We start from the raw sequence: 20,730 nt of genomic DNA on the forward strand, positions 1-20,730 counted from the left end.
GAAGAGCGTTTTTTTAACCAGTTGAGATTGGAAACTGAAAGAAATGTGGTCAGATTACACCCTCCTCCGGAGCCCTGACTTGCTACAGGCCTCCCCTGTGTGCTGTAGGATAGAATGGGCATTCCTTTAGTCCTGGCTGCTGCAGGGGAGAAGGGAATTTAGGGTGTGGAGGCAGGTCTGCAAATTTGGGGCTGAGGAGCTTTGGGCACTAGTCCTCTGACCACCCTGGGCATTCTCAAAAGCTGTTAGCACAAGTTCCCACCCTTCCCAGGGCTTTCCGGCCAACAATGGGCTGTGTCCAGCAGGGCAGGGCTTGTGACACACCCAGGCAAGGCTGTTTGATCCTGAAGGGAGGTGGAGCGAGCCCCCCTTCCAGCAACGGGGGTTGGGGGTGAGGGGTGGGGGCGGGAGTTAAGTAGGACCGATGGCTTTCTCAGGCCCCAAGGAAACTCTAAGGACTGGCAGCTCAGCCTCTGTTGCCTTTGGTTGCTTTGAAGTGAGTCATACAATTGGAAAGATCTTTCTGGAACCAAAGTCATCTTTCATGGGAATGAGTTTCAACTCATCTGCAGCTGGTGTTTCTATCCCTCGAGTAAGCTGGAAAAATCCACCCAGAAAACACTGGAGTCCAGCAGCTTTAAAACCCCTTGGGAAAAGCTGCACACCCCCACCCCTGCCACCCCACCCCCGGCCCTGCAAGCTGGCACCTTTGGATGCTTCCACTGTGGGTGGTCTGGCTCCTGCAGTACCTGTGGGGGCACCTGAGCCCTTCTCTGCATGATACTTGCTTAGATTTTGAGCTTGGAACTGGGGAGATGGGGTCTGAATCCCATAGGCTGATCGTGTATAAGGCACTTGGTTTCCTTGTGTCTGTTTCATGGAAAGCAGAAGCAATGCAAGGGGCTCTATGAAATAGAGCATGTAAGATGCTTAGCTCAGAATGGGCACACAGTGAGTCCTCACTACATGGCAGCAGCTTCATAAATAAAAGCTAATATTTGTGACTTCCCTGGTGGCCCCGTGGTTAAGACTCCATGCTTCCACTGCAGAGGGCCCAGATCCCTGGTCAGGGAACCAGATCTCACATGCTGTAAATAAGCTTGAATGCGTAACAAAGATCAAAGATCCCACGTGCTGCAACTAAGACCCAGCACAGCCAAATAATTAATTTAAAAAAAGAAGCTAATGTTTGAGTGCTCATTGCACATCGTGCCTAGTCCTATTCTACTTGATTCCCACAATAGCTCTTTGAGATAGGTATTATTATTATTGAAGGCAAGAGGGGACGGCAGAAGATGAGATGGCTGGATGGTATCATCGCCTCGATGGACATGGGTTTGAGCAAAGTCCGGGAGATGGTGAAGGACAGAGAAGCCTGGAGTGCTGAAGTCCATGGGGTCACAAAGAATTGAACATGAATTAGTGACTGAATTACAGCAAATTATTATGATTACTCCTATTTTATAGAAGTTAAAAGTGAGGCTTAGAGAAGTTAGACAAATTGTCACTAGTTACACAGCTAATTAGTGGTGAGGCTGGAACTCAACCCCAGGAAGTTTTATGCTATAGCCCACACCCAACTACCATGTAATACATTATTACTATTAATTAGCACATCTTCAGGGGTTCTCAATCTTAAATGATTACTGGACAAAGAGAATGCTGTTATTGAGGCATACAATACATGTGTGGGCTTGTTTTAATGTTGGAGAATTCATATAAAGACCAGAGATGAAAAAAAGCCCAGAACAAAAACTAAAATTCTTGAATGATCAAACTATTTAAAGTAGTAGTAGAACGCTGGTGGGACTGTAAATCAATGCAGCTACCATGGGGAACAGTATGGGGCTCCTTAAGAAACTAAACATAGGGCTACCATATTATTCTACAGTCCCATTCCTGGGCATATATCTGAAGGAAACTATAATTCAAAAAGATAGGGACTTCCCTGGAGCTCCAGCAGTTAAGACTCTGAGCTCCCAATTCAGGGAGCTCTGGTTGATCCCTGATGGGAAACTGGATCCTGAATGCCACAACTAAGAACCCACATGCCACACTGAAGATCCCACATGCCACAACTAAAACCCAGCGCAGCCAAATTAAAAAAGAGATGCACGCACCCCAATGTTCATGCTGCTACTGCTGCTAAGTCACTTTAGTCATGTCCAACTCTGTGCGACCCCATAGACGGCAGCCCACCAGGCTCCACTGTCCCTGGGATTCTCCAGGCAAGAACACTGGAGTGGGTTGCCATTTCCTTCTCCAATGCATGAAAGTGAAAAGTAAAAGTGAAGTCGCTCAGTCGTGTCTGACTCTTAGCGACCCCATGGACTGCAGCCTACCAGGCTCTTTCCTCCATGGGATTTTCCAGGCAAGAGTACTGGAGTGGGGTGCCATTGCAATGTTCATAGCAGCACTATTCACAGTAGCCAAGATACGAAAGCATCGTAAATGGCCATGAATGGACGAATGGATAAAGAAGTTGCAGTATAGGACTTCCCTGGTGGTCCAGTGGTCAGGCATTCACCTGTCAATGAAGAGGACACAAGGTTGGTCCTGGTCTGGGGAGATCCCACACACTGCGGGGCAACCAAGCCTGTATGCCACAACCAAGCCCAAGCTCTAAGGCCTGCGTGCCGCAAATGCTGAAGACCACGCACGCTTCTAGAGCCAGTGCTCCACAGCGTGAGAAACCGCCTCCATGAGAAACCTGCAGCCTGCAATGAAGAGTAGCCCCAGCTCGCCACAACTGGAGAAAACCTGAGCAGCAACAAAGCCTCAGCACAGCCAGTAAATAAACACATAAATAATAAAATAAGAAACTGCGGTGTGTGTATATATACGCTGCAATTTTTAAAATATTTATTTATTATACAATGGAATATTATTGTATATTCAGCCACAGAAACTCAGCCACAGAAACGAATGAAATAACGCCATCTGCAGTGACATGGATGGACCTAGAGATTAGCACACTAAGAAAGCCAAAGACAAATATTATATGATACTATTTATAATGTGGAATCTAAAAAAATGATCCCAATGAACTGATGTACAAAATGGAAACAGATCCCCAGACACAGAAAACAAAACTTATGGTTACCATGGGGGAAAGGGGAGGAGGGACAAACATATACACACTCCTATATGGATAACCAACAAAGACCTATTGTACAGCACAGGGAACTCCACTCAATATTTTGTAATAACCTAGAAGAGAAAAGAATCTAAAAAAAAGATATATTTGTACACATAACTGAATCACTTTACTGTAACCTGAAACTAGTAACATTGTCAAGTAAGTATACTTCAATAGAAATGAAACAAAATAATAGCAGACCCTGTCCAAGTACCAGAAACCCTCATTACACAATATCATCTGTAAACATAGTACTTTTCTGTTTCTGAACATTCTACTTCATCTGGCTTCACAACCCCACAAGACAGCCAGAGAAGGTATTCATTCCCAATTTACTCATGAGGAAACTGAGGTTCAGGGAACTTTTGGGATGTTTCAAGTCTAAGTGGCTAATTATCCTTAATAAAGATTACTCAAGCTTCCTGATCAATGAAGACATGCTAGCGCCTGTACTGTGCTCAACAGGTGTTAGGATTCAGCAACCATTTTTTGTGTGTGAATTTATAACTTTCTCTAGTAAAAGCCAGAGACACAACTGACAAAACACTGCTCTTCTTCACTGTGAAAGAATACATTTTTGTTATTTAGTATAGCTGCTGCAACAACTATTTTTACAAACACAGAAACCAAAAATAGTTAATTTTTAATTTCAGGTTAATATTAGAATACAAGGCTCAATATTAGACACTAATTTCATGTACATGACACTTTTTAAAAGTTGAAGTGAATTTTCAAACTGATTTCAATGTCACTTCTGAAAAGTCTTTGAAATTGACACTACAGAATTAATAAAATGGTCATTTCCTTTTAGAAGTTGTCATGTCTAGTAAAGATCTTGATGGGTCTTATTATTTTTATCAATTTTGCAGACGAGCAAACTGAGGCCTAAAGAGGTTAAATGACTGGCCCCGAGACACACAGCTAGTGAGTACCCTCCAGAAAAGAAAAAAGAATGCTTCGCTTCAGTCGTGTCCGACTCTTTGTGACCCTATGGACTGTAGCCCACCAGGCTCCTCTGTCTCTGGGATTCTCCAGGCAAGAATACTGGAGTGGGTTGCCATTTTCTTCTCCAGGGGATCTTCCTGACCCAGGGGATCAAACCGGCGACTCTAATGTCTCCTGCATTGGCAGGTGGGTTCTTTACCACTATGCCACCTGGGAAGCCCTGAGCACTATGTCTAATTGTGCCTTGGTGGGGGTACTGAAGGGGACTGGCCAGTCTCACACTGAGAGGCTCCTCTGCGTAGTGCACCCCCCGAAGACGTAGAACGTGGGGGACGTAGTCTGCTTTCAGAAGGTCACGGGTGGTGAGACACAGAAGCAGCACAGGATCCGCGGTGGGACAGACCTGGAGAATCCCAGCTCTGCAGCTCCCTGAGGGATTAGGCATGTTTAATTAGCCTCCGAGCTCTGGTTTCCTCACCTGTTACAGAGGAGCTACAATCATCTGCTCCTAGGGCTGTCCTGAGGGATCCAGTTAAGAGGAAGCCTAACACGAAGCACTCAGTATGGAGACCATCTCACTGCAGTTCAGCTGAAGAGCAGAAACAGAGGCAAAACTAGCAATATTAGGCAACAGTTGAAAAGCACCAAACGTGATGTTCACCCATAGGCATGCAAAGAATTTACTCGGGCAGGTTGGGCTGGGCCTATCAAGGCAGGCTCCGAGAGAGGGTGTGAACTCGGGCTGGTCTTTGATTTAGGGCCAATGGAGCCCATGGGAAACTCACACGGCAACTCCAAAGAGCTGTGGGCAACTAATTTCAGATAGTCAACACTGCCATTACCTTCTGTCCGTGGAGCCAGGTCCTCACGTCTTTCCACTGCCTAGAAGAGCTGGACCTCGTACAGAACACTTGCCCTTAGCAAAGCTGCAGAGGTGGAGAGAGTATGATGCGTTCAGGGAACTCACAGTGCTTTTGGAAGAGCTGGAGGGCGAGATTCAAGGTGGGAGGGGTGGCCGAGCAGTGGGCGGGGCGTCGTGGGCCGGACATTGTGGGCGGGGCGACCGCACAGTGGGTGGGGAATTGTGGGTGGGGCTACCTGCAGTGGGCGGGGCCAGGGCTTGTCAGGAAAAGTCTAGGATTCCCAGTACCAGCTTGAGCTCCGCTGTGGGCGGGCAACGGTGACCTATCAGTGAGTCAACCTCCGACGCAGTGGTGATCCACGGCTGCCCATGCCACAGGGCACTCAAGATCATCTCAAGATTGAGATGATCATCTCTGTGGGAACCACGACCCAACCCGAGTGGTGATGCTGTTGTGGGCTGTGGCAATAGTGAGCAGAGCACAGACCCTGAGCCCAGGCCTTCCGACCCGTTTTTCACAGTAGCCAACTAACCTACCAACTGCCTTGAGAATAACCCATTTCCGGCTTCCAGGTGAGGATCCACATGAATGTTAGGGCGACGGGCCCCTGGGCCTGTGTTACAGACTGGGGACTGCATATTTGTGTGCTCCTCAAAGCCTTAGATTGACGTCTTAACACCCACAGGAACGGTATTAGGAGGCAGGGCCTCTGGGAGGTAAATCCATCACAAGGGTAGAGCCCACCTGGTGGAATTAGTTCTAAGAAGAGATGTCAGAGAGATTACTTCCTGTCTGCTCTTAGCATGTGAAGATGCAACCAGAGGATGGCTGTTTACAAAACCAAGAGGGTCCTGGCCCGACCTTGGATCAGCCACCACCTTGGTCTTGGACTTCCAGACTCCACAATGGTGAGAAATAACTGCTGGTCAAGCCACCCTGTGTCTGGTGGTCTGTTACAGCAGCCCACGTGGAGTAAGACACCAGTATCCCGAATCTTGCCAGTGAAGATAACAATCGAAATCCTTTTCTTTGATAATGCAGTGGAGGTCAAAGATGTTTTGAAGAATGTTTCCTTCCCACTGCAGTCTAACTTCTTAGCAACGTGGTCAACTCATAGCAGATCAGAAGCACTTGTCCTCCAACCTCAAATCCCCAGCCTTGCTTCAATGATGAGACCACTGCTGCTCCATGACTCAAGCAAAACTAAACAACAGCCAGACCAGCATAGAGCAGCAGCTCTATTACCTTCTTTTTTTCTCTTTAGTTGACGTTGTCAATATGGTCTGGGTTATTGAGCAAACATTCCTGTAATATACCACTATTTCAGGCATTTTCCCCTCTAACCTGTCTGCCTAGATGATAAAATTGCACTCCCAGGACTCTGATTCTGATTTTGTTTTGGTCTTGAGAAATTGGAATGGCACTTTCTAAAAAAATTTCTAGGTCAAAGGATATTTATTTAATGGCTGCATTGGGTCTTTGTCGCTGCACTAGCTTTCTCTAGTTGCAGCAAGCAGGGGCTGCTTTCCAGTTGTGGTGTGAGGGATTCCCACTGCGGTGGCTTCTCTTGTTGCAGAGCACGGGCTTAGGTGTCTTGGCATGTCGGATCTTCCCGGACCAGGGACTGAACCCATGTCCCCTGCACTGGCAGATGGATTCCTAACCACTGGATCACCAGGGAAGTCCTTTGGCACTTTTTCAAATGGGACAGACCTTTAAAGGGAGCGAGGGAACCAGAAAGAAAACACGGCGTGGAGGCAGTTACGAATAAAGCACACACTTTATTCACTGAGTTGTGAGGACAACAGTGAGGCCAGACAGCGGCGGGGGGAGGCAGGTGCTAATTTCAACAGGAGCGTGGAGCAGGTCAGCATCACAAGCACAGCAGCTCGGGCCCAGGGCCACCCCCGCCTCTGTGCACTGCCACGTGGCACTCAGGACACCGACAGACACCCACATACTTTCACGGGGGACACGATACATCTTTTAAACAACAGTTCTTCCAAACGTTTGCTTTCCTATTTCGCGAAGGGGAGGGGAGGTAGGAAGAACAGTATGCCTTTCAACACTTGCAAAAAAATAATTCCATTAAACCCAACTTCAAAATGAAAGAACTGCAAAAGCTTCGATGCAGGATTGTCGGCAACTCACAGAAACCACACACATTTATTACTGGACAGGTCTGTACAGAACACCCCAAAAGAACACCAATCCCTTGGACACTCCTCTTTCGTAAGAGCAAAGAAACATACACATATACAATCACTAAGTAGCTCCCTACCTTTCTGAATGTCAGTGGATGCAGGCTTCTCCTCTACCTTTGCCAAACGGGCTCAGAAAGCGACTCAGGGCTTGGGAGAGACTCTTTGGGGAAGAACTTTATTTAATGAGAGCAATTGCCACTCCATTACACTAAGCATCAGAAAAGATTGGGTTTAATTTTGCTGTGTACAAGCAGATTGTTTAGAAAGCTTTTCAGCTTAAACTGACCACTTCCCCCTTTCGAGTCTGCCACAAATGAAACTTGTCCCAAATGAAAAACACAAAGATTCACATGCAAAGTGTGTCAGTCCATCTCCCCACTGCTTCTTGCAAACAGAAAGTGATTTTTTTTTTTCAATACCAAAGTTTCTCTTTCATTAAAACATAATTGGGAGGGGTATCCGGGAGGGAGGAGACATGGTTGTACCTATGGCTGGTTCTTGTTGATGTATGACAGAAAACCACAAAATTCTGTAAAGCAATTATCCTTTAAAAAAAAAAAAGCATAATTGGGTAGTTTCCTTAATGCACTTCAGCACTATAAGGTGTCATTACAAATCTCAAGCCTGAAATAATCTGTTTTCTTTTTTAATAGAATGTACTTCAAAAGGGAGTACTAATGAGTTTTAGGGCATCCTGACAAACACTTGTTTTATCAAAGGGAAATAATCTTAATAAGCCAGATAAAATCAAGTCTGGCCTAGGAAGTACAGATTAAACAGTGACCGGAAATACAGACAAGATGATTTGTAAAAACAGAGCTTCCTGCAGAGGACATAGAAGGGTTGATAGCACAAAGTTCATCTTCCTTCCACCGTCTTTCCCAGCGGTCAGAGAGAGGGCTCTGGGAGCCTACAGACAGGACGGTCCCCTGCCCCTTCAACACGCAGGAGAATGCTAACAGCAAGTTTGCCTTAAAGAGTTTTTAGAAAAACCTACCTAGTCAAAAGTGAATTTGAATTTTTCAACTTGCAAAAGCATATATATTTTATATAATCATCTGAGCAGTTCTTTAGAAAAAGGTGTTTGCTTTAAAGTGTAAAGAAATTAGGTGAAAGTTTAACATTTCCAGCAAGACTTTTCCCAGTGGAGCTGATTGACATCGCAGATGGAGGGGATGGAAGTTGAAAAAGGCATAGTTCCAGCCTCACCCTGGAAGAGGAAGCTCAGCTTGGACACTACAGAACTAGGAGAAGAGGGGAGACTAAGAGGACATGACAAGGAAAAACTATTTTTTTTTCTTTGCACCTTATTACCCATTGACACTAGCTTTTCTGTTCAAGGTTTCTGAGAACAGGAGGTTTCTCTTTTGTGATTAAAGAAGTCACATTAAGAACATTCAGTAATGAACCCAAACCAAGAGATAGACACCCAGCAAGATGGACAAGTTTCCAAATGCTCTTTGTGTTTCGACATAAATCACACCCAAAGACTAAATGGTATCCTGGTTTTTCCGGAAGAAACTCTAAAGGAAGCGCTGACTTTCATGTAACTATAGAGGCCTCTTCATGCAATCAGCCTATGCTTCAAGAATCACTAGTCAGTCCAATGCTCAAAAATGTAGCCCTTTCTGTATGCACCAGGGAAGCTTGCCATGCATATACTTCCTTTTTCTAGAGTAAACAATTCTTATTAATTTGACAGTGTTAAGAACTGGAATTTTTTATGCAGGGCGGGATTCAAGCAGAGAACTCTCATTTCCTGTGCAGTGACCTGGACGTTCTGGGGACAAGCATGCTGAGCCCAGTTCAACGCAACAGATAGGGTGTTGTAGCCCACTGATTTGATTTGATTTGGCAGTTGGGAGAACCAGGTTGTGCCGTGACCCACCACTCAGCCTGGAGCTTTCTGCTGGGGAGCCCCCACTTCAGAGAGCGGCACTGCTCTACTTACAGACAGGAAGCTATTGGCATTTCTGGCAAGGCAGTTTTGCATGGTATAGTTTAAATTAGCTAATACATTTGATATGGAAAGACGCTTTCCCCTTCACCCAAGGAGGATGCTGAACTGAATTCAATAGTAACAAGAAAAGTAAAGTTTCATTAGTGAGGGCAAATTTAGGGCTCAGTTCTGTAACAATCATTGTGGTTTTTCTTACACTGACATTTGATCTGCAAGTATGTGGGTTATAACTCACTCGCCAATGAAAAACACTGAGGGTCCTTCTTATCGCCATCATGAAAATCTCTCTCCTCTAGCTGAGCCCTAGGACCCATTCGGCCATCTTTGTTATTGGTCAAGGCAGGGAAACACTGGGACTTCATCGTGGCCCCCACCCTCAGACTTTGCCAAAGTAAAGGACCAGGACACACAGGTCTTGTGCCCAGGCTGCCCATGCAGGAGAGGTGAGAGAGAAGATGGCACAGGTGGTGTACTGAATGAAGCAAAACGCAGCAAACCAAACAGATGAAGGGACAGAACTGAAGGGGCTGCAGTCTGCCTTCAGTCCAAGGAGGAGCTGGTTTCCTCATGTTAACCTCATCAGAGCCGTGTGCTAAATACATTAGTAGGTCCAACACACGTTCACACACACACACAGTCCTCAAACATTCAGTGTCTAGCAAAGGTCAGGCAGTTTGAGATTCCTTTGGGGAAAGCACAGAATACTATAAAGCAACTGTCATGTTCATTATGTTATCCAGCCATGAGAGTGTGTCACAAGTTAGGTCTCCAGCACAAGGTCAGAAAGAATATTCTTGCTTTTTGCCACTGGTATCAGCTACTAACTCATTCTAATATTTGGTGCCAGCAGGAAGAACTTCTGAGCTTTTATAATTAGTGGCATACATAGGTTCTCTCCTTTGGCTTTAAAATAGAGTTTACAAATTCTTAAACAGAGCCCCAAAGCATGAGAATTAATGTGACAACCTCCTATGCTTTCTCCTTTGGCTTTAAGTAAGAGTTTAAATTCTTAAGCAGCCCTCCAAAGCATGCAAATAAATGTGACAACCTCCTACGTGTAACTGACATCACCTTTAAGTCTCAGCCAGAAGCTTTCAGGAACCATGGTGGTGTCTTAAATGCAAGTTTGGGTGGAATCCTTGGCTCCAATGTGAATCTTGTGTTGCTGAGTTTGAGGACTCTGGTGGGAAGTTCTGCTGTTGTCTCCTCCCAGCCTGATCCAAAGCCTCGGTCTTCAGTCTGATGCTGACTTGAGCTACATCTGTCATGGAATATGCTGGCTTCTAACCGCCAGCATCTTTTCATGAGGGACCTGCTGGCCAGGATGCAGTTAGTCTCACTCTTGACCTTTGAGTCACATGCACCTGTGCAAATGTCCCTTAGAAACTGCAGCTGGGTAGGACAAACCTTCGAGCAGGAATGAAATTTAAAAGCACATGCAGGCTCCCCAGACTGTCATGGTTGAGTGAAAACATGAAAACACACACACACAAACACACACATACACGTATCAGGAAGTCAACAGAGCTAGGCAAGAAAGCTGAAAAGACCAAATTAAATCAGTTGGAGGCCATCGCCCTTGAGTTGCAGAGCTTTCAAAGAGAAAAACATGCCTTTCCTTAGCCTACTACTGAAAAGACCTTAAAGAACTCAAAATCAGTGAGGGCTTGGTGTGATATATAGGATGCTGGATAGAGAGAAGAGGAAGCTGGGTTGGAAAACTTGCATTGGGAAGACACAGAATTTTTTTTCTTTTTTTTTTTTTTGGTCAAAAGGGCTATGGCCTTTGGAGCAAACTCATCTAACAGTATCTAACTGGGCCAATCAGGAGACAATCTTTCCCTTTCCTTTCTTTGTAAGAGTGGAGGGCTGGGGGCTCCTTGTTCTTGTCCTTGGTGGGGAGGAACACACTGCCTGAAGTAGAAAAGGGTTAAAGGAGAATTTTCATCCATTCCTTTTTCCTCTCTATTTTTTTTTTTTTTAGCAACAGCTAAGTAACTTGCCAAGTTGGGTCCTAGCAAACAGTAGGGAACAAGGAGCTTGTTAAAAATGCCTTCGGTGGCTGTTGAAACAGAGCTCCAGGGAAGCCCGACCCTGCTGTCCATCCCGCTGAGGCCCGGGCAGCGCTGCAGGAGGCCAGTGAGGAAAGGGGCAAAGGCTGCTGCCACGTGGACCTGCCCCCCGGGCTCTTGCTTCTCAGCCAAGGCGCTACAAGATAAATATATTCATACTTTGGAGTTATTACAACTGCTTGCCCATGCGGCATCTTAAGGGCACTTGCTGGCTCTTATTCATACAGTCGCACTACTGTTGGATAACAGTTGAAAGAAAATGAAAGAAGTAGCTCCTGTTGTGGACACAAGGTGATGGAAAAAGGTCACAGGTGAATGCTAATGTCGAGCGTGGAAACACAGACATTTCTACCCCACTGCTTCTGGGCGAGTGTGGCCGTGGGCTGGCCCCATATTTGGCTCATGGGTGTTATAATCAGATTTTTCCCTTTTGGCTGTTGCTGAGGGACTGTAGTTTGCAAATGCTCCAATCAAGTTTGGGCCTTAATTCAACATCCTATGTGTCCCCGCCGTGGTCAGTCCTTTTCCTAAGGGCTGTCTACATGTGGGACTCAGAAGAGTTTTGCTTTTTTCTTCATGTCGTTGCGTCTCCAAAGAGGTAACTTGTCAAACTCCTGGATGGACATTCCGAAGATTTCCCGAAACACTTCTGGGGCTAAGTGGCGCTGTGATGGGAGAAAAGAACAGTGGTCAGTCCTGCTGGCCACATGGGTGGCCTCGAGAGTTGTTCCTCAGTTAACAAGCAATTGTTTTGAAGAGCAAGGCAAAGTGACGGAAAAGGAGTTTATCTCTGAGGCTTCCTAGCAGGCACTGGACCCAGCAGTGGTAAGGACCCAGTTCCTTACCTGGATGGGCCAGGTGAGGTACCCCTCCTACCGAACAGCAGAGCTAGTGGAGTACTATTGATGATTACCATAACACCGAAAGGGGATGGGGCACAGAAACCTAATTCATTATGCCAGAGGCGACTCTGTTTCTGGTCATTGGAAGGCTGAGTAGATGTGGAGAAAATGGACCAGAGCAATGAGAAAGTCAGAGAGAGACATCCAGGGTGGTCCTTTGGGAGCCCTGGGGCTTTTTCCTGACTCAGCAACAGGAGTTCATGTGGATGCTTGGTCTACTGATAATGATGATGTATGTATTCAGTTGTGTCTGACTCTTTGTGACACCATGGTGCTGTAACCTGCCAGACTCTTCTGTCCATGGGGTTTTCCAGGCAAGAATACTGGAGTGGGTAGCCATTTCCTTCTCCAGGGGCATCTTCCCGACCCAGGGATCGAACCCATGGCCCCTGCTGCATCTCCTGCATTGCAGGCGGATTCTTTACCACTGAGCCACCAGCAAAGCCCTGGTCTATGGACTTCAATCTCTTGTGCTGTCTAGAAAAGTTCTCTTAGGAGAGTGGATCCAGCCTTTCTCCTCTGTGCTAGCCTGAGCTCACATACAAAGGTACAGCCTTTTGTTAGGGAAAATTAACGATTCTTTATGAGACTGGTAGCCCGAGTTTTTCTTAATTAAAACCATTCAGATGGAAAAGTACAAAGATCAGTCTCCCATGTCTAAGGAGGGCGGCTTAGGTATGTGTACCCTGCTCAGCCTTCATCCAGGAATGTGGAAACAGTCAAGAGAGAAACTTGTCTAGTACACACCTCTGTATCAAATGCTCCCTCCCTAATCTCAGCAGACACAATTCAGGCTCAGGGAAAGATAAGGATTTGGGTGTGTCTGAAATGTGGTGGAGACCCCATTCTACATCGCCCACTAAATTCTGGCAACTTTACATTTCTAAGGAAAGTGAACATGAAAGTCGCTCAGGTGTGTCCAACTCTTTGCAACCCTATGGACTGGACAGTCCATGGAAGTCTCCAGGCCAGAATACTGGAGTGGGTAGCCTTTTCCTTCTCCAGGGGATCTTCCTAACCCAAGGCTCAAACCCAGGTCTCCCGCACTGAAGGTGAATTCTTTACAGCTGAGCCACCAGGGAAGCCCAAATTTCTAAGGAAAATGACTAAAATCATCCTGCACTTCTTGGGCTGTTCTTTTGTATTTAACCACACATTTTTATGCTGATCTCCTAAATACAAATCTGGGTTTTCATCCAAAGTTAGTTTTATCTAGGTTGATCCTTTCTCATTTTTGCCTTAACTGGAACAATTCTTGGGGGAGAGTCACAGGAAATGCACAGGAATACACAGTTGGGACAAGTTTTGTTTTGTTTTTTACCTCCAGCCTGGTTCTGTCCACATCTCTTAGGATTTTGTTGCGCCCCCTGTTGGTTACCATCAGCATTTCATATGGAAATATCTGCGAAGAAAAACACCTCGTATAGAACACAGCTGTCCCTTTTAATAACAAACAGAAGCTACCTAAAACCTCGGACTCCCAAGACAGAGCTTCTGAGACACTATGATTAAAGCATTGGAGCGATGGTGTTCCTCGCTTGAGCTTCCAGTGGACAGGGGCAGGTTCTTACACATTCCCAATCCCCACTGGTGTCCCCTGTGGCATTGGGCCTCTGGAGGGCATGGCTGGGTGAAAGGATCCCACTTACTATGTACTGGGTATGAAGGTAAAGATTAGAAGAGAACTGAAATGACAGGTACACGTTTGTATATGGCAGGACACCTTTGCTGGGCTCAACAATCTTGTTCCGTGACCAGCTCATGAAACCAGCGAGCCGTGCAGCCCCAGCAGCGGTGACTTAGTGGGTGACTTTCTGAAATAACTCTCAGTTATGGTCACCAGGGGGCACACCCCTTGGACACCTCTAGAGTCACAGAATGTTCTAGAGCTGGGGCGACCAATGATCCCAGTTTTCTGGGGACTGTGGAGGATCCCAGGATGCAAGACTTTCAGTGCTATAACCAGGAGAGTCCCGGGCAAGTTGGGGCACATTGGTCATCTTATCTGGAGTGGATTGCAGCTGCTCCACGTGGCACTAGGCAGGCTCTGCTGTGCTTATGGCAGGGGCTGAGTGGGTACCAAGGTCGCAGGAGGGAAGTGCTGGCACTTCATTGTGAACACAGCACCAAACCCAGTGAGGGTTCAATCCTGCTAGCTTGGTGTGGCAAACCAAGGGAATAGAAGGATGCTTTATGATATAGCTTGACTAATGGACTAGGCTGGAGCCAGGTGGGTCTCAGCCCTGAAAAAGATAGAAAATCAAGTCTTTTGGGGGTTATGTCCCCGTTTCATCTCCAGGGGGGAGGAAAGAGAAGAAGGGCCACACTTGCCTTTGGTTCCAACATGTTGGGCATGGAGACCCCCCGGTCCATCCTCATTCCAGGCATGTGGCCATCTGGGAGGGTCTGCAACAGAGAAGCAGATTTCAGGAGGAGCCCATGGCAGCAGGGGGAGCTGGGGGAGACCTCGGCGGGCTCCCAGACCTCCCTGTCTGGGTCTCAAATCCTCACTGCCATTTTACAGCTGTGACATCTTAATTACCATGGAGTTTTCAAAATGAGCTCCTTGCTGAACAAAAACAAGGATACTGGGAATACTGCCCTCTTATAATCCAGTTGATGAAAGATCTTGGCTTAATAACTATTCACTAATCCCTGAATGTAGGCTGCATGCATGAAAGTATACGGTACAGCAAAGAATTGCCAAGTCTATGACTTTTTTTAATTTTAATTTTAGTTTGCTTTGCACTTTTCCCCTTTTCTCACTCTCCATCATCATTTTAGGTTTAGGGTCTAAGGGAAAAAGGAAAACTACACACAGTAGCTTTCTCATATTGGCCAAGGCAGGGGTTTCATTTGTGACCACAAAGAGGAGAGGGCCTCAAGGAGTGAGTGGTTATGATTAAAAGAAAAAACAACTGTATATGTGTGGACCCTTGATACTGGTCCACTTCCACCCTGGAGAAGACTCTTCAAGGCAGAGCAAGAGAGTCCTTGACATCCAGCCTGGTGCATGCCATGTCTGCAAGGCCTGCAGGACTGGCTTGATCTGGGCACCAAGCATGCCTGCTGCTCAAGGCTCCTCACATCTGTGGACTAATGATGAGATGGATCAACCAAAATCAGGGTCTTCCTCAACAGAAACTCTTCTCTGGAGTAGCAGAAGAGCACGTCTGGATTGGAAAAAGGCTGTTTTGCCCATGTAGTCAACTTGAAAAAGACTGGTCCATACCTGGTAGTCTGGAAAGGAAAGACAAAGAAAATCTCAGAAGGGGCAGGACCACAGAACAATACAGAAACATAAACAGAGATTACATCCTATTGCAATTCTCCAAACGTGCCCCCATGAGCCACGCTCTCCCCCAGCTCCGGGTCTCTGCCCCTACTGCCTGGTTGCTCCCTAAACCCAGGAAATGCCTGTCCCAGTTTTAGTTATCAGTTTAAATACTCTTTCTCATGGAAGCTGACACCCTGAAGATGTGGCTCCCTTTTCTTTGCATGTCCAATCATAGCATTTATCTCAGAGTTTCTCTTTCCCTGTCTCTACCACACGCATTCTGAAGACAGACCCACAGCTTGCTTATCACTTTACTTCCAGTGCTCAGCACATAGTAGGGCCAATGAATTCCTTCCTATAAACTGGGCCTCACCTCGCACTCCCCCGCTGACATCCCCGTAGCTGTTGTACTGAGCGAAGTCTGTAGAAACAGGCTGAAATGAGGGAAAACACCATGAGAAAATCTGCTTCACAGTACTCATTTTGGGGTCAGGTGAAAAGGGAAAGGATTTATAAAATCCTAAGAAGTCCTCCCAAGTTGTGTTGCTGGACCCCCATTACTTTTCCTACATATTTCTTCTATGAAATCCTTGTGTTTTGCTGTATGCTCTTTGCTACTGCTCAGACCCTTGATAAGCAAGTATCTCTTGCTGATAAATAAAAACACATTTCTCTGCATCAGAGCTACACAGTTAGACTTGTTCTATGCTTTGTGGAGAGCAAGGTTGCAACAAACCTTCCTGTATCTTTTTACAGCAGAGATAGTGGCTCCAATATATAATTACTTTGTACTTGATTGTAGAAATTTGCCACACAATCCAGTTTTCCCACAAGCTTCTACAGGCTATTTTTTTTTTAATGTTAATAGTATATTTTACTGAAACCAGGGCTTCCAAAATATTATCATTCTAATATGCAATCAATATAAAAACTATTGGTGGAATTTACTTGTAAGAAGGTTTTTGTACTTCTGATATGTTTTGTCCTTACAGCATATCTTAATCCAGATGTTAAATTGTCATGGGATATACTTATCTCATAAAATACAAAGTTGAAAACATATACTCATATGCATAAGTTGTTCCAAACATACTTAAAATTGGCCAATAACTTAATAAACCACCAAAAAGAATAATTTGCATAGGCTATTGCTTTATCTAAAGTCAATTTCCCTTTCTCTCAAAAGAAATATTTTATCTTGCCTGTAACTCAAAGTGATTTACCAGGACCAGAGAGATTACAATTTTCATTATATTCCAACGCTGAGATCATATTCTGATATATTCAGACAATACGTCAACATTCCAACTAGGACTGAAGAGAGAAGAAACTCAGAAACGAGTCATTAAGAAATCTTACCCGGTGAAGCCCATTTCTTCCATAGCCTGGGAGAGATGAGGTTTTGGACGATAGAGCATGTGAAGCTGAATAAGAGAAAGATTTTTAAAAAGCAATTGTTAGGAACTGAAAGTGTAATTCTCTCATGAAATTGCCGGTGTATCTTCTACTCTGCAGAACAGAAGATTTAGACAAGAAAAAAAAAAAAAACCCTCTTCTCGTCTGTCTCCTGCATCAGCAGGTGAGTTCTTTAACACTAAAACCACGTGAGAAGCCCCATATTGGGCTCAAATGTTGACAAAACACCACCAGATTTGGGTGATACACGGAATGGGTGGGCAGTGACATTATCAAGGAGGGGTTGGGAAGAAAGACATGCTTGGCATGCTTTACCTCTGACTCCTCAACACAATCCTAATAATGCTGATATTATTTCCATTTTACAGGAGAAGAAATAGGGACCAAGAGAAGTTAAGTACTTGCCCGAGGTTGCTCAGCTTGTAAAGATCTGAGCAATGATTTGAACCCAGGGCTACTGTGATGCATAGACCCAAGCCGTGGTTGGTATGACAGTGATAACTGATCTGGAGGCCAACATGAAAGTTGCCAGGATCTACTGGCCAGCCACTGCTGGACTCCTGGAAGGGCTGCGATAAGGTGTCCCACTGATCAGCAGCATAAATGCATCATGCTGCTGGGTTTTGGAGGGAGCAGACCTGGGCTTGAATTCTGGCTCTGTGACTTAGCACCGCTGCATCTTTGGGCCTGGTATTCCACCTTTTAAGGTCTTCCCTTCTTGACCCATGCAGATGCAGCGCCATTTACTCTTAGAGAACAGATCTGCAGAATTGGAAGGATTTACTCTAAAGATTAGAAAACTACCTAATCTAAGATCAATACCAGGCAGGCATCTATGAGAGGCAGGAGGGCAGTCCAACTAAGAGTGTGGGCTCTGGGGATATAACACTCGGACTCCTAATCTTAGTTTTGTAGTTATCAGCAATGTGACACTGAGCAAGTAACTAAAACTTCCTTTATGTGTTTCCTGATCTAAAAATTGAGAATGATAACATCATGTACTTCTTGGTAGGTTGTGACAATTAAATGAAGTAATGTTTAGCAGAAGTATTTGCATAGGAAAATACTGAACACATATTTAAAGGAACCCTCAGGAGAGAAAATAATGCACTAGTTTAGAACATCAGAGAAGAAATTTTACAGCTTGAAAGAGATTTGGCTTATGATAAGTATAAGCAGGGGAAAATTACTGATAGACTATTTCAGTCCAGCAGATGAGTAATCTCTTTCAAAAGTAGCAAAAACATCCCTGTCAGCCCTCAGCTCTTACACTGAATATATTAGAAAATATAGAAAATATTTAGAAAGTAGTGTTCATGCTCTCTACAGTTAAAAAGCATTCTGTCCTCAGACTTCTCTGGGACTCCAGTGGTTGAGACTCTGCACTCCCAAGGCAGGAGACATGGGTTTGATCCCTGTTCGGGGAACTAAGATCCTGCATGTTGCAGGGTGTGGACAAAAACTTAAAAAAAAAAAAGCATTCTGTTCTCTATAAGAATTTCCTTTTGGCCACTTCCCCTTGAGATGGATTGAGATGTATGTTCTAGAAGGTAGACTCAGCACAAGGAAGTTGACCCCTCCTGGTTCGTGACACCCTCCAAGGGTTCCCCCCATTTCTAGCAAGAAGGAAATACACATTTATGGAAGAGCCGTGGCAGGCTCTTAAGCTGAGTTGAACACAGATTCCATGACAAAGGATTGTCATGCTTCCTTTCCGGGAGCAGCCCTGCCCCTCCTGGAACAGTCAAGATAGGTTCCCCACAGGCAGGTGGCCGGCGCCCGGCTCAGGGAAGGCAGTGGGTCTGCTGCTCACCTGAGTTGATGGGGGAATCATAGCGACTGGCGGCCAGGGAGGCCCTCTCGCGGCTCTCCCTCTCCTTCTCCATCTCTTCTTTCAGGATCAACTGGCCGAGGCCCGAGTTGAGCTATTCATGGAGGAAAAGAAAGATGAAAGAGGAGCCTGCAGTCACTTTCAGGGAGCTGCAGTTTCTTTTCAGTGGGTCCTGCAAGAAGTTCCTGACTCTGAAGAGGCCTGAAGCATATTGTCCCCAAGCCTGGGAGTTCCCCTAAAAGTCATCCAGGTTTTGGATCTTGAACCCCACTTGGCCCCTTCAACGTCAAGGCTCGGCTGCCCTCAGCCAGGCTCCACATCAGAAGAGTGTTCTCCTTTCTCTGCCCCCGCCAAAGTGCCAGCAGGGAAACTCAAGAGGCAGTGTGTGAGGGTGTACGTATTTTTGATGTGGGAAGGGAAGCTTGGGGATAGCAGCCTTTAAAAAGAAATTATACTGACTTGTTTAAAAAATAGGGAAAAAATAATGCATGCTCATTGTACAGATTCTAGAAAATCTGGAGGGGAAAAAAGAACAGGCCATAATCCACCAGAGATAAACATTATTGCCATCTTGATCTACCCCTATCCAGTCTTTCTCTATGCAGTCTTTTGTATGTATAACATACAAAACTGGGATCACATAATACATGCAACTTTGTATCCCCATACAACTAGTATATGTGCATTCCCCAGATGATTAAGTATCTTTGGAAAATAATAATTTACAATTTCTCAGCTTCCCCAACCCCCGGCTACAACTGACTATCCTTCTTTTGGTCTTCTGGGATGCTGCAGGCCTATGCTAGAGACAGAGGCTATCATGAGGGTGCTTTGGTGAGAGTCCATTTTATCCCTCTCTCCTGGTCCAGATACACACACAAGGCCTTATGAGTCCAAGGAAAGACTTGGAGAAATGCTCTGTTCCAAGAGAATTCCTTCAGCACAGCCTGCGTATGGGAAAGAAGGTATTGTACAGCCTCGAAGTACACTTGGGCTGAGCCTGGCCTTTCAGCATCCTTTCAACACAGGTACCACACCCACACGCCCCACACAGAGTCTCGTTCTCCTTGTAGAAGCCCTAACATTTATTCCATTCCCATCTGACCTCCAGCTTCCATATGCTCTCTTCCAGAACCCACTAAATGTTCTGCCTTAAGAGTCTCCATGTGCCCATCTCGTCTCTCCTACTGGACAGCAAGAGGTCTGGGACTACCTCTTGCTCATCTTGCCCACAGTCATCATTCCATAACAAGGAACCGCAGAACTGAACCAAAGGCTTCAGCAAAGTCGTTTAAGGGACAAACCTTCATTAATTGCTCCTCTTGAAGCTGCCGGCGTCTCAGAAGCTCTTCATCCTCTTCCTCTCGGCCGCTAGATCTGCGCCTCGTGTCAGCTCCTAGTTCCACAGTAAACACAACTTCTCACATTAGCCCCAGGGAAGGGGGGTTGGGTCTCAAGGGATTAGGGCACCTGTGCTGAACTTGTCAGGTGAGCAAAGTCAGCAGTGGTCATCAGCATTCGTGAACAACACAAGGGAAAAAAAAAAAGAGCCTGCTACCAATTCAGCACCCCTGACTGGCTTCTTGAGACAGGGAGCCCTATTTGACAAGACAGTGCAATGTGTGATTCAGTAAGGTGAGAATTCTGGCCTGGCAACAAATCTGATCTGCTCACTTAGACCTTGGTTTGCCCTTATGATCGGGTCTAAGTCATCCCATTGGCCACTGGCCAGAGCGTCCATAGTAGGTGGGAGGGGCATTGGCAGTTATTATTTTGATGTCCCTGGGGTCAGTGTTCAAACACAGAAGAATCCAAATTCATCTAACTACCATCAAATAGGTAAGATAGTCACTTTCCTGTGATGAGTTTAAAAATCTTATAGTTTTCCCTTTTTCTGAATATTTAGGTTTGTTACCACACTGTCACCCTGCCTCCTACCTTCAATAAATTCATTAAGAAGCATGCTTTATTTTTTCTTTTAAGAGATGGGTCTCTAATGTTTCCTTGCCTCAGTCTCTTGGAAGATGGTCCAAAAAAGTTTTATAAGAATGGATCCATAAAAGGGTTACTGCAGCTATGAAGTTACTTCAGTACAATATAGCAGATAATGTACAAATTTTA

The 20,730-nt window shown here is 45.5% G+C and overlaps 1 protein-coding gene across 23 annotated transcripts in view; it reads right to left on the bottom strand.

Annotated features, from left to right (window-relative positions):
- Window positions 1-6,708: 6,708 nt before the first annotated feature.
- The window catches only part of ABLIM1 (actin binding LIM protein 1), a 322,565-nt gene continuing 308,543 nt past the window's right edge, over window positions 6,709-20,730 (bottom strand). For all 23 annotated transcript variants that reach the window (XM_043927043.1, XM_043927047.1, XM_043927038.1 and 20 more), the window contains 8 exons: window positions 19,914-20,005; window positions 18,592-18,703; window positions 16,722-16,786; window positions 15,736-15,796; window positions 15,318-15,325; window positions 14,417-14,491; window positions 13,407-13,487; window positions 6,709-11,848 (listed from right to left, as the gene is read on the bottom strand). In XM_043927043.1, coding sequence (XP_043782978.1) covers window positions 11,735-11,848; window positions 13,407-13,487; window positions 14,417-14,491; window positions 15,318-15,325; window positions 15,736-15,796; window positions 16,722-16,786; window positions 18,592-18,703; window positions 19,914-20,005 — 608 coding nt within the window. In that variant the 3' untranslated portion in view covers window positions 6,709-11,734. The remainder of the gene's footprint in view (window positions 11,849-13,406; window positions 13,488-14,416; window positions 14,492-15,317; window positions 15,326-15,735; window positions 15,797-16,721; window positions 16,787-18,591; window positions 18,704-19,913; window positions 20,006-20,730) is intronic.

This window comes from Cervus elaphus, chromosome 15 (assembly GCF_910594005.1).
Source record: "Cervus elaphus chromosome 15, mCerEla1.1, whole genome shotgun sequence".
NCBI classification, from domain to species: domain Eukaryota; kingdom Metazoa; phylum Chordata; class Mammalia; order Artiodactyla; family Cervidae; genus Cervus; species Cervus elaphus.